General features: G+C 43.4%; 1 protein-coding gene across 1 annotated transcript; it reads right to left on the bottom strand.

The window, feature by feature from the left end:
* Window positions 1–1,838: 1,838 nt before the first annotated feature.
* MRPL45 (mitochondrial ribosomal protein L45) lies at window positions 1,839–12,426 on the bottom strand. The gene is made up of 8 exons (XM_084238529.1): window positions 12,349–12,426; window positions 11,319–11,496; window positions 10,911–11,028; window positions 5,734–5,832; window positions 3,740–3,788; window positions 2,766–2,915; window positions 2,211–2,384; window positions 1,839–2,008 (listed from the first exon to the last, which is right to left on the bottom strand). Exons 1-8 carry the CDS (start codon window positions 12,412–12,414, stop codon window positions 1,922–1,924), a joined length of 921 nt encoding a protein of 306 aa, XP_084094655.1. The 5' UTR covers window positions 12,415–12,426; the 3' UTR covers window positions 1,839–1,921.
* Between the last annotated feature and the right edge of the window lie 1,089 nt (window positions 12,427–13,515).

The following is a 13,515-nucleotide window of genomic DNA, read 5'->3' as shown; positions in this document are numbered from 1 at the left end:
GCTTGACCATTATAGTTGATTTTAGCCTATTTATTACGGTGATTTTCTTCAATGTTATGGTAGCAAGATATGGAAAGAATGAAGCCCACTCAAATGCCCAGGCATCTACACGGCAGCCTTCAGTGGGGGCAGGAGGCCTGGCTAATTCTCACCAGTGCCCAGCTCTGTGGCTGGCACTACAGATGGCCTTGGCTGGCACTACAGATGGCCTCTGCTGGCCCTTCCTGATCCTCTGCATCTGGTTCATTTACTCAGCTGGACTTGATCCTGAGGAAATGAAAATTGCACTTATCCTCTAGCTCGCTGGTGGCAGCTATTGCTTAGCTGCTCTTTAGAATTATCTAGAGACCGCCACACGACACAGATCTAGGAGAGTGTGGTGAGTTTATCCAAAGTGCTGTTTTTACATATTTAGAGATATGAATGTGTCATTTTCCCATTAGTGATGCTCTATGTCTTTGAGTCCCTCCCCTCGCCAGATGACTTCCCTTCACCACATATAGCTGTGGACCCCACTCAAAGCACTTCCCTTCTCATTTTGCCTTAATCCAGGGCTCAGGCCAATAGGATGAGACCAAATCTCACTGGGGCAGTAATGCCTCAAACTGATGTACATTTTAAGCCAAAGGGTTGAGACTAAGTAGCATGATGAAAGGGGCTGCTTTGGATTAACCCACCAGGGCTGTCTCCTCCTTAGGCACACACATCTTCCCACAGTCAATGCTCAGCATTGCTGTAAAAACATCAACTTTCCCCGGCAAGGCCTGACCTGTTTGCCTCTTTGCTGCAATGGTTATTTTAGAGAGACTGAGGTAGGTTCTTCTCAACTTGATTCTAGTTTCTTTGGACTTTCCACTCAGGGTAAGGTCAGACCAAATTCATCCTTACCCTAAGCGACAGACTCCTTAAAAGAAAATTCAACGGTTAAAAATACAAAGTAGGAGAAATAAGGTTCGACTTTTTAAGAGGAGCCCACGTTGGGCTGAACACAATACTACTATAGGCCAACCTGATACAGAGTGATTTGCTTTGTCACACTTCAGGTGACGCAGGGCACACAAGAATATGAAATCCCGCATCCTCCTCCTGGCAGTCCAGCTGGAGCTCAGGAACAAGGAAGGGACTGACTATTGCACTCTACACAGGTTCATATGCTAGTACCTTCTGCCTTCCCAGTGCAGGACTGAAAAGAACAGTCACCATCTCCAAGAGGTGCTAGGAATCAGGGAACCAAGTTTCCAAATGTACCGACTCTCCCATGATCTCCATTTTCCCTCATGCTTCCTGGGGTCACACCAGGACGCAGCTGAAAATTAAGAACACAATCCAAGGGCTGAGAAATCAATGATTTCTTTGGGTTTACATTCTTCTGTGAAATACAAACGCAGATTCAGTGAGTCAGGATGTAAGAAAAGACCCTCTTTAATGACAGTATATTTTATAAACACAATTTTCCCCAAATTTGGATCTTCTGAAAGTCACTCTGCCGATTAAGCTTATTTTCCACTGCTGCCATTTAAAGGTTGGTCTACATCCAGCCTAAGCCAAGAGACATGTACAGAACCCACCACAATTTGTCCAACACCCTAATGTTGTTTTATTTCTGTGATCTATGCCCTGTGATTAGAAAGAAAAGTCTGTCGGTTTGCTCCAAAATGTCCCTTCTGCAGGAGTCAGCTGTTCTTTGAAATGTGCTGTCTTTCATTTAAACTCAAGCTATATATGAAACTGTGGGTCCACAGCTGTGCACAGCAGCCACCCACTTGGGCCTAGCGATCAATCATGGTGTCAGTTGCCAAGCATGAGATTGCTGAAAAGACCCAAGCAGGACAGGAGAGACAAAGGCAGTTCTCTCTATAGCACGATGGAAATGGACAGTTTCACAGTTTCCATGCCTTGTTCATAGGAACCATTTCTGCCATCAGGCTAGCTGAGACTTATGGGTCTCTCCTCGGGACTCTTCATAATCTTCCCCCAGGTTCAACTGGGGACCAGGGATCATCACCGTCTGAAAGAGCAGGAAGCTGAGTTATCTACCATCCAAGCCCACGGCTGACCCAGGAAAGATTCATCCTCACTTCCACCCCCAATAGGAGAGTCCTCCTCTGGTGCTGCATTACTCCCCACTCCACTAGGTGGCTCCCAATACAAGCATCTCTGGATGCCAAGAGTATGCTTTATAAACTCTTATATTATTTAAACTGTTTTACCTTAATAATGGGCTGCTTAGGAGGTGCCCATGGGGGAATAATTTTGCCATGCATTCTCCAGCTCCCATAGGGGTTCGTCAGGTGCCTTTCAAACACAACATACTCCAGGACATCCTTCGGCACATCTTCTTGTCCATACATCAACCGGCCAAACCGATCATAGATGGCCAGAGTCTATAACAACGAAAACAAATCTGTCCTGTTAGTCCTCAGAGTCATTTGTTTTGGTTTTGGATTTTGCCACACAACCATATTTGAAACAACCATAACAAAAGATATCATGGGTAGAAAAAAATTACCTCAGAATTCTGAATCAAAATCAGCCAACTAACACTTTACTCCTAGAGGATGTGTGACTAGGGAGAGGAAGGGGAAACAAGGTGGGCGAGCATGTCCTGTCCCAGTGTCAGCAGAGCTAACATCCAGCTGTGGGAAATGCACAGTGACAGTGAGGAAGACTGTGGTGAATCTTTCCTTAGAACCCATAGTCTGGGATTCCAGAGGCAGGTGCCCCACCTGAGCGTGAAGGAGAAGGAAAGTAACCTGTGCCCCTACCTGGCGGGTGTGCATTCGGACAGTGACCTGGCCAAAGAGGTTGCCCTGGTTCAGCAGATGGGAACAGCGAACTTGAACCACCTGGGCTGGTTCTAGAGATTCGACAAAGCTCCAGCGCACAGTCTTATATTTGATGTCCCAGACCATGTCCTGAGGGCAGAGAACAAGTTCAATTGGGTTTAACCTCCCCCTAGGGAGGCTGGTGCTTTGCTCCATATGTGCTCCCACTTCCTGCGATGTTAGAGACAGTAATGCAACTCCCCACCAGATGCTTTCTAAGGCCTATTTTCTCTCTCCCCTTCCCAAGTGTTCACTAATCTACTGTTCAAGCTCATGTCACAACAACTCTTTTCATCTAAATCACAACTCAAGACCCACCAACCTCCTAAGGATCCTTCATCAAATCAGTGAAAACTACACACCATACTGCCAGCTTACCTGACACCCCCCGCCCCGCATCCCTCCCATACATGTCACAACCTGCAAATTACTGAGTGCATTTCTGTCGACAGCATGTCCCTCCCTTGTACCTTTTACCAGTGAAAGGTGGGATTCTACAGGGATATAAAGGCTAAACCGCTAAGAGTAGGTTAGCTATACTCATCCCTGGGGAGATGAGGCTAAATTGATAAAAACTCAAGTTCTTGTTCTAGTGGCTGTAACTAAACCACAAAATTCCTATTCTTGGGGCTTTTCTAAAATACCTGACACCTCTGTTACCACACAACACACGCCTGTGAAAGCCCGCCAAATCCGCAGTGCAGCATGTGTAGGGTCAGTCTGACGAGGGCCCAAGGATTCAGTAGTACTGGCCCTTAGCAGCTTTCATGTCAAGTCATTATCACTTAGCCAAAAATAATGGCACTTCAGCTTTTGCCTAAACTTCCTATACTTTCGAAACAGACCCTTCTCAAGAAACCCAGGGGTGATGCCTAGAATCTGCCCAATCAGTTTTGAGGAGAATGGGAACCTACCGGAAAACAGTTTTCTGTTACCAACGCATGAAGTCGGTCATGGTCTGAGCTAGAAAAGAAAAACAGATATATTTATATAGATCACTGACTCCTCTTTTCACGATGCCCTGTATGAAAGTTGAAAATGGTCCTGAAAATGGAAAACAATTTATTTTCATAAACATCTTCTACACACTTACTATAAGCCAGATAATATGCTAAGTCCTAGGGACACAAAGATGAACCATTACATGACACAGCTGAGCCCCCTGAAATGCAACAGCAGAGTAAAGTTAGGTTTGAATCTCAGGAACAGATGGAACTTTCTCTGAAATTACCACACATCCATAAGATGGACAACAGAACCTCACTGGGACATGAGAGGACAATTTTCGCTCTAGAGTGCTGCAGGAAACACAACACAAATAGCAATCAAAAGTTCATCTCATCTCCTCTTATTGTGGACACCTCATCAGTACCAGCTGGGTTGGTCTTGTATCTTCACTCTCATCTTGGAACCTAGCTAAAAGATTATCATCTGTATTTTCTGGTCCCCCTGTCTTCAGCTCCCCTCCATCTTTGCTGCTGCTAGAGATAGCAAGAATATATAGACAAAGAAAGAAGGAATCATTATGATACATCATAAAAAAAGTCAACTAAATACCCAAAGAGCAAGAAACCTATCAGACACACAGAGAATAGTGAAATGGCACAACTACTGCTTTATCATGTAAATGCACTAAACTCTCCCTTAAAAGGTAGATATTAGCAGCTGAATTAACAAAGAACCATCTTCCATTTATATGCCTTCTAATGGCTAAAGTGGTAAATGTATTTTTAATCACAATAAATAAAAGCCCTTATTAAAATAATTTTTAAATAAATGATTATATCTTTGACTTTTTAAAAATTATCAGAATAAATTTAGAGATCTAACTGGCTTTATTCAAAGATTCATAAATTGGACAGCATCTAATCTAGCAAGTAGAAAGGCGCTGCATGGTTTTTTAAAAAAACACCTATTTGGGGGCCTCCCGGGTGGTGCAGGAGTTAAAGACACAGGGCTATCAAGCTATCACCAGAGTTAGATCTCTGGCCAGGGAGCAGACCTCTCCTGTGGCACCTGATGCTCCCCTCAGCAGTGTATCTTAGTAGATCAGCCACGCTGTCTCTAGTGAATCCTCTCACCCCACACACCTCTGGCCTAGACCCCTGTTCTTGTATGCATAATTAAATAAATCTTTAAAAAATATATTAAATTTAATTTAAAAACACCTATTTGTTAAAAAAATTTCAGACCTTCAAAGGAACCAAAACCAAAAGGAAAAGAAATAAGATAAAACAAATGTGTGGAAGATATAGATTTTATCAGACACAGACTTTAAAATAAGGATAATTAGTACAGCTATTTACAATAGCAAAGATATGGCAACAACCTAAGTGGTCACTGATGGATGGATGGGAAAACAAAATGTGATACACACAATATACTACATTATTCAAGCATAAAGCAAGATGAAATCTTACCACTTGAGACAACACAGATGGACCTCAGGGGCATTATGCTAACTAAAATAAGTCAGACAGAGTAAGTCAAATACTATATGATCTCATGTGGAATCTAAAATAAACAAATAAAAAAAACCAGTCAAACAAAAGATACAGAGAACAGATAGAGAGTAAGGATGATGAAATGGGTGGAGGGGGTTGAAAGGTATAAACTACCAGTTATAAAATAAAGTGACTATAAGTAATGACACAATATTCCCTGGTGGCCCTAAGATTAAATCTCAGTCATTTGGCAGAAAGTTCCAACGCCTGTGAGTCAAGCTGAGCCAGACCAAATGGTGAAAACTCCCAGAAGCAGGGCGAGAAGTCAAAGACAGTACCAGACTGCAATTACTCCCCATATAGGAAGTTCTCCTACCCCAGAACTCTCTACCTGAAAAAGGAAAAAACCCTGTGCTCAAAATAACAGCTGCTTATAGTGGGTATAAGATAAGGAATTCACTTACTTATTTAAACAAAGGTGAGCCTCAATGAAGATATCCTTAGCTTTTTCAGGGAAGTCCTTTATTTTAAAATTAGCATCATGTTCTCTTATCTTCTGGATTCTGTAAAATTAAACATGTGAATCATTTCTGAAGAAGATTCCATAACTCACAACTTACATTAACTTCCACTAATGTCTATCCATTTATTAAATAATTGTTTTTCAAATGTTCCAAGTTCGGGCCTCCTCGGTGGCACAGCGGGTTGACTACCACGCTGTGAAGCTGTCCACAGCCTCTGCAGTGCGGGTTCGATTCCTAGCCAGCCAGGGAGAAACCCACATGGTGCGGCAGACCTCTCATGCCGTGCCTGCTGCTCCCCTCAGCAGTGTCTTTGGTCCGTCTGCCTGTTCTGCTCCCTGCTCTGTCTCTAGTGAATTCTCTCACCCTCCCATGCTTCTGACTGTACCCCAGTTCTTGTATAAATAAATCTTTAAAAAATAAATAAATAAAATTATAGAACTTGGCCAAGTTCTATAAATTAAATATTATAACTCACACTTAAGTCAATCATTCTAAACAAAGACCAAGGCTTCTCTCATAGTGAAATTTCAGAATTCTAGAATGAAAGAAAATACCCTATCAGCATTAAGAAAAAACACTGATTTCAAAAAAACAGATTTCAAACAAAAGCTCAAAAGTCTGAACAACACTGAGCTTCTAAGTAGCAACATTAGAAGTTGAAAAGACAATGGTCCAGGGCTTTTAACAGAGGAAAAACTATTTCTAGCCCAGAATTCTAGCCCAAAGTTAGATTTGCAAGATCTCATTTTCTACCATGCACCCTTTCTCAGAAAGCTGTGGGGGAATGCATTCTAGCAAAAAAAAAAAGTGGGATAAAACATGAAAGAGGAAGATACAAGATCCAGGAATAGGGAAAAAATACAAGAGTAAGACAAAAGGAATATTAGGAAGATGATAAAAGTAGATCCCAAGCTGTACAGTGTGCCTAAAGAGCAACCATCCCAAACTGAGACAGTTAAGAAGGTTTCAGGAGAGATTTCTTCTTGAAAATGAAATTATTAAAATACTTAATGTTTTCAATGTACTGACAGAAAATTTATACAGCCAGGGGCTCTATAAGCAAATGAAAAAAAAAAAACAAAACCCACTTTAGGGCCTCCCCGGTGGCACAGTGGTTGAGCGTGGGGTTGCGAAGCTGCCCGCAGCCTCTGAGGCGCCGGTTCGATCCCCAGCTGCTCCCCGGCCACCGGAGGAGGGTCCCACATGGTGCGCAGACCTCTACTGCCGCCCGCTGCTCCCCTCAGCAAGTGTACTTCGGTCTTTCTGCCTGCTCTGCTCCCTGCTCTGGCTCTGGTGAATTCTCTCACCCTCCCACACTTCTGACTGTACCCAGTGCTTGTATAAATAAATAAATAAATAAATCTTTAAAAAACAAAACAAAACCACTTTAACTCCAGAAAAAAAAATATGCAGGGGCCTCCCCGGTGGCGCAGCGGTTGAGCGCTGGGTTGCGAAGCTGCCCGCAGCCTCTGCGGCACCGGTTCGATGCCCGGCTGCTCCCCGGCCACCGGAGGAGGGTCCCACATGGCCTGCAGACCTCTCCTGCCGCCCGCTGCTCCCCTCAGCAGTGTACTTCGGTCCTTCTGCCTGCTCTGCTCCCAGCTCTGGCTCTGGTGAATTCTCTCACCCTCCTGCGCTTCTGACTGTGCCCAGTGCATGTATAAACAAATCCAAACAAACAAACAAACAAACAAATAAATAAATAAATAAACATGCCTCTATTAAAAAAAAAAAAACTGTTTTAAAAAAAAATATGCAGGGAAGGAAAAGTAATGGTAATGTAACACATAACACTGATGTCAACAGCATTTTCAAATGTTAACATTAAGAGAGAATATATAATGTTAATATAATGTTAATTAAAAGAAGATGGGGGCCTCCCTGGTGGTGCAGCAGTTGAGCGCTGGGCTGCGAAGCTGCCCGCAGCCTCTGCAGCACCGGTTCGATCCCCAGCCACCGGGTGAGGGTCCCACATGGCGAGCAGACCTCTCCTGCTGTGCCTGTTGCTCCCCTCAGCTCCCCTCAGTCTGCCTGTTCTGCTCCCCGCTCTGGCTCTGGTGAATCCTCTCACCCTCCCACGCTTCTGACTGTACCCAGTGCTTGTATAAATAAATAAATCTTTAAAAAAAAAAAAAAAAAAGAAGATGGGACACCATAATCAAGTGGAACTTATCCCAGGGATGAAAGTTTAGTTTTACATTCGAGTCAATTAATGGGGCCTCCCTGGTGGTGTAGGGGTCAAGTCTCAGCACTATCAATGCTAAGGCCTGAGTTGGATCCCCAGCCAGGGCACTAACCCACATAGGGTGCAGCAGACCTCTCCTGTCTCACTTGCTGCTCCCCTCAGCAGTGTATTTCAGTAGATCTGGCCTGTCCTGTTCCCCACTCTGTCTCTGGTGAATCCTCTCAACTCCTGAACCTCTGGCCTATACCCCAGTTCTTCTATGTAAAAATAAGTAAAATCTTAAAAAATAAAATCTTAAAAAAAAAACTTTAAAAAAAAAGTCAATTAATGTAATATACTTTATCAATAGAATAAAGGACAAATACCACATGATCATTTCAATAGACACAGAAAACAATTTTGGCAAAATACCCCCTTTACAATCTTTGCTTCCTTGCTTACATTGTTTTGATTCCCTAGAATGCTATTCCTCATTACACCCTTCCACTTCCAGCCAATCCCTCAGCTTCCAGGCAATTCTTTTTTTTTTTTTTTTTTAATAGAGGCATGTTTATTTATTTATTTATTTGTTTGTTTTGTCTGTTTGTTTGTTTATACATGCACTGGGTACAGTCAGAAGCGCAGGAGGGTGAGAGAATTCACCAGAGCCAGAGTGGGGAGCAGAACAGGCAGGAGGACCGAAGCACACTGCTGAGGGGAGCAGCGGGCGGCAGGAGAGGTCTGCGCGCCATGTGGGACCCTCCTCCAGTGGCTGGGGAGCAGCCGGGGATCGAACCGGCTGCAGAGGCTGCAGGCAGCTTCGCAACCCAGCGCTCAACCGCTGCGCCACCGGGGAGGCCCTCCAGGCAATTCTTTAGGCCTCAGTTTTATTTATTTTTTAAATTTTTAATTTATTTTTTGCATAGAAAAACTGTGGTGTAGGTCAGAGGTGCAGGGGGTGAGAGGATTCACCAGAGACAGAGTGGGAAGCAGAGCAGGCAGATTTACTGAAATACACTGCTGTGGGGAGCAGCGGGAGAGACAGGAGAGATCTGTTGCGCGATATGTGGGTTAGCTCCCTGGCTGGATATTGAACTCAGGTCTTAGTGGTGATAGTGCTGAGACTTAACCCCTAGGCTACCAGGAAGGCCCCCTAAGTCTCAGTTATAAATGTCATTTCCTCAGGGAAACCTTCCCTGAATTCCCAGACCAAGTTATCTTTTCCTGCCATATGTTCCCAGAGCACTCATACTTCATGTACCTGTAATTACTTGTATGCAATGATCATTTAATAACTGTTTTCTTCCCCTAGATGATAATTCTAAGATAAATCCATATATGTTTTGTTCATCATTAACCCTAGCACCAACGCTCACAATCCAGGAGAATAATACATGACATGAAAGGAAATCACTGCAGCAGAATTAATAGAAGTAGTAAATACTCAGTTACAGCTGCAGTTGCAAAGGCAGCTCCCAAAAGAGTTAAGGAAGGCTTAAAAGTTGACACCATGTCCATGTGGTTCTTGAGGAATGAGTTGGAATTACCAAGAAAGGAGAAAAAGACATTTTCAGGCAAAGGACAGGTTGTGCAGAGGTAGAAGTGTGGTATAGTAATTGTCAGGAAATTGACAATTTGTTTGGAAATGCTTAATTTTGGGATGAGAAAATTAGGACATGATGATACTGGAGAGGAAGGCAAGAATCAAACAACAAAATACCTGAATACCACTAAAAAAAAAATCTAGATTTTGAAACTCTTCAGGAAATAGGGAACCGTGACAGAGTTTTAAGCAGGAAATGTGGTGTGGTAAGACCTGTATTTAGAGAAATAAATTTTGGTCATATGAAGAATTAACACTGACTCAATACACTTGCACAACAGAAGTCTATACATGACCCTAAAGAACCTATCATTTAGGTGTAGTCAGGGCCCAAGTGACAAATACTAAAAGTCTCTCTTAGAAAAATGTTTTGGTTCTGCTCTTTTTTTTTTTTTTAAGGATTTATTTCATTCATATAAGAGCTGGGGGTGCAGGCCTAAGGTGGGAGCGGGGGGAGAGGATTCACCAGAAACAGAGTGGGGAGCAGAACAGGCAGATCAACTGAAATACACTGCTGAGGGGAACAGCGGGTGAGACAGAAGAGGTCTGCTGTTCCATGTGGGTCAGCTCCCAGCCAGCTCCTTAGCCACTCATGCTGCAGTGGCTGCGGATAGCTTCATAGTGCTGAGACTTAAACCCTTGTGCCACCAGGGAGGTCCTGGTTCTACTACTTAATTAAACCCAGTTAGTTCCCTAGAATAAGTCTGTCTTCCTGACCCTTTTTAGATTTTCTTACTCTTTGAAGTTTGAACTCCAAAGTACTTTTCATATAAATATGTTCTTTTATTATTTAAAATTATAAAATATGTGATCAAAAGTATGTCCTAAAAACTTCAACTCCCTAGCTAATGTGATAACACTACCAATAAAGGTAGAGATGCTAGGCCTCCCTGGTGGTGCAAGGGGTTAAGACGCAGTCTATGAAGCTATCCGCAGCCACTGAAGCATGAGTTCGATCCCCAGCCATGGAGGAGACCCATAAAGCGCAGCAGACCTCTCCTGACTTGCCCGCTGCTCCCCTCAGCAGTGTATTTCAGTCAGTCTGCCTGTTCTGCTCCCCTCTCTGACTCTGGTGATCCTCTCACCTCCCACACCTCTGGCCTATACCCCAGTTCTTGTATGCATAAATAAATAAATCTTCAAAAAAAAAAAAAAAAGGCAGAGATGCTAAGAATCTGACTGCCCATGTTATTCTACATTATCTACAAACTATTACAGAGAGAAAATATTTTTCAATTATCAAGGGACTTAGAGCCAACACAAAATTAACCCAAGATGGTTCTTTTTGGAATAAAATGGCAACAAGAAATTTTTACACAATATACACTCCCAGTTGTCTCAGATACCTACGACAATTTTGATGCCACGTTCTTCTTCAACCGCTCAGTTTTCTGTGCCAGTCCTTCCTTTGAAAGAGAGGATATGCGTGCATCACCCTCAGGAGGAACATAGGCATCAAAGATACCAGCTGTAATGATAAGGAGAAAAATAAGAAAACATTGAAAGATTGGGAAAAAGTCATCTTGAGATCATATAAAATTGAGAGGCTCTTGGATATAAAAGACTTCTATATAGGGGGAATTCTGTCTCGTTAGGGGGAAAAAAAAGAATAAATATCTGAGAGCCTCTGTCTGCAGACATTCCACCCTGCCTACTAGGAATAATGTGAAAACAAAATCATGGTGCAAATCATTCCACCTTCCAGAAGATCTCTGGCAAAAGGGTATTTAATCAGGGTCTTAGAATATCGCATCTCACCTGTACAAGCCAGATGTAAAGGACGGTCCAAACGTTCAGGAGGAATGACCACTCCTGCTTTCCGGGCATGCTCTAAATACTCCTTTTCCGATTTATACTTAGGTTCATAAGCAGGAGGTGTGAAACGTTTTTTAGTTCTCACTGGAACTACAGCTGTGGACTGAGTCACCAGGACTGGCTGAAAGGGCAGGAAAAGGTTAATTGCCCTGGAAATAAAAATCTACCTTCTTGAAAAACATTCTAAACAAAGATAGAAAGGTCACACCCAAAGGATGATACAGGAAAGAGAATAAAGTCATAAATCATGGGGGAGAAGTGTGTTACAATCTTAGCAGTTATAGATGTGTTTTACTAGAAGCCAGTAAGCAACCCTTACTAACACCACTCAACATTTACTAACGGTTTTCCTTTAGTAATTTACATCGGACAGGACTATGCCAATTCCTGAGGATGTAGAGTTGGTTAAAGCAAGGTTTCTGCTCTGAAAAAAAACCTTCAGTCTGATGGGCAACCTAAAATGAAGTGAATGGATTATTATTAAAAACACCTAATTCCTCTTCTTGGCATCTTCTCTGTATTTACTGAGATTATAACCTGCTCATTATTCTTTTTAGGAACCTCACTGTAAACCTTATTCTGTTGTTCTAGGTCCAAACTGATCAAAAAGCTCACTAAAGGTCATTTCTCTTGGCTGACCATGTTCAAGCAGGTACAGTGACAAAACGGGGCTCCCTCCTTACCAGCTACTGTTCAATTTAGGGCATTTAGAAGAAGTGAGTTCACCTTCCAAACCATTGCTTCTTTCCCACCAGGAGACCCAGACCATAGTTAAATCCAGACAACGCGAGGCCCTACCCATGCTCTTCCACTAGGCTACTTAAGTCAGTAGTTGGATCCGGTCTACCTCAAACTCTTCCCTAACCTAGGTGTGACGCTGATCGTCCACACACACCAAGGACAACCACAAAGTGAGTGTGTCCCTCTACTCTGTTCTCCTCCTTCGGCCCCTACTCGCCCTGCCCCTACCCACCTGCCGAGACCACCATCCTAAAGCCCTGGATAAGCAAGACACCCCCCGCGGCATGGGGGCTGCCATTTTGTTCGCGCAAAGGCCGTCGGGATTGAGTGAAGAGCCAGCGGCCCAGAGAAGGCGCATAGGTGGAGCTAGCTGGGATGTGGAATTTTCCAGGACGCGCGCCCTCCGCTGAAGGGTGAGCGGCCGCGAACGCGCACGTGCACGTGGGGTGGGGTGGGGGCGTGGAGTAGGACTGCGCGTGCGCAATAAGACCCGGTTGGGGGTAGGGTGGAATGCACGGCTGTCACGCGCCAAGCGGAGAGCGCTGGGGCGCGAGCTGCGCCTGCGCACGAGGGTTTCTGGCGGGCAGGAGTTGCTGCATTCCTGTAAGGTTGGGGCATTGCTGCACCTTGTTTCCATTTCTTAAAGAAGGGAAAGGTGCTTCGCTTATGAAGCAAGTGTTCGTCCTTGGAGGCGTGGATCCCAGAAAGAGCAAAAATGAGTAGTGTATGACCTCAGTATCCTGCGTACCTTTAAACTTGAGTCCTAGTTGCCTAAACTGTACCGTGTGAAAAAAATTCTGTGTCAAATGTAGACACTTAATGACTACTGTTTACTGAATACACATAATGACGACTCTGTTATTGAAGCAAAAGACATGTGGACTGACAAAAACATTGTCATTTTGCCTTTCCCCCTAACAATTTCAGGAAAGAGGCACGGGATTGATATTAAATAATCGTTTACACTTAGAAATTATTTAGCGGGTGCCCCGCAATTTTCTAAACATGTTGCATCTATTAACTCAATTCTCACCACAAACAAGAGTAAGAGTTTCCTTTTACATTTGAAATGAGGCCTCAGAAAGTAAGTGCTCGTAGTTTGAGATCACCTGATTAATAACTAGCAGAGTAGGATTCAAATCCAAGCATCTAACTCCAGAATCCATAGGTTACCAAGCTGGAATGCTTCACATTCGTTTGTTAAAGAGTTCATGATGTTGAGGTCATCCTGAATATCCAGTGCTGTAATCATTGTTAAATGGCACTCGTCATGCTTACCTGCAGATGCTTTTTTATACTGCTAATTAATGTTTATAGAGCACTTACCTACAGTATTTGGCAATGAATTAGGAGCGATGGGCGGTTCCTAAAGAATCTTACAGCCTATAATTGTAAGATT

The sequence above is a fragment of the Talpa europaea genome (assembly GCF_964194135.1).
Source record: "Talpa europaea genome assembly, chromosome: 7".
NCBI lineage: Eukaryota > Metazoa > Chordata > Mammalia > Eulipotyphla > Talpidae > Talpa > Talpa europaea.
Note: the sequence above shows the minus strand (reverse complement) of the source record. Positions and strands in the feature narration are given on the sequence as shown.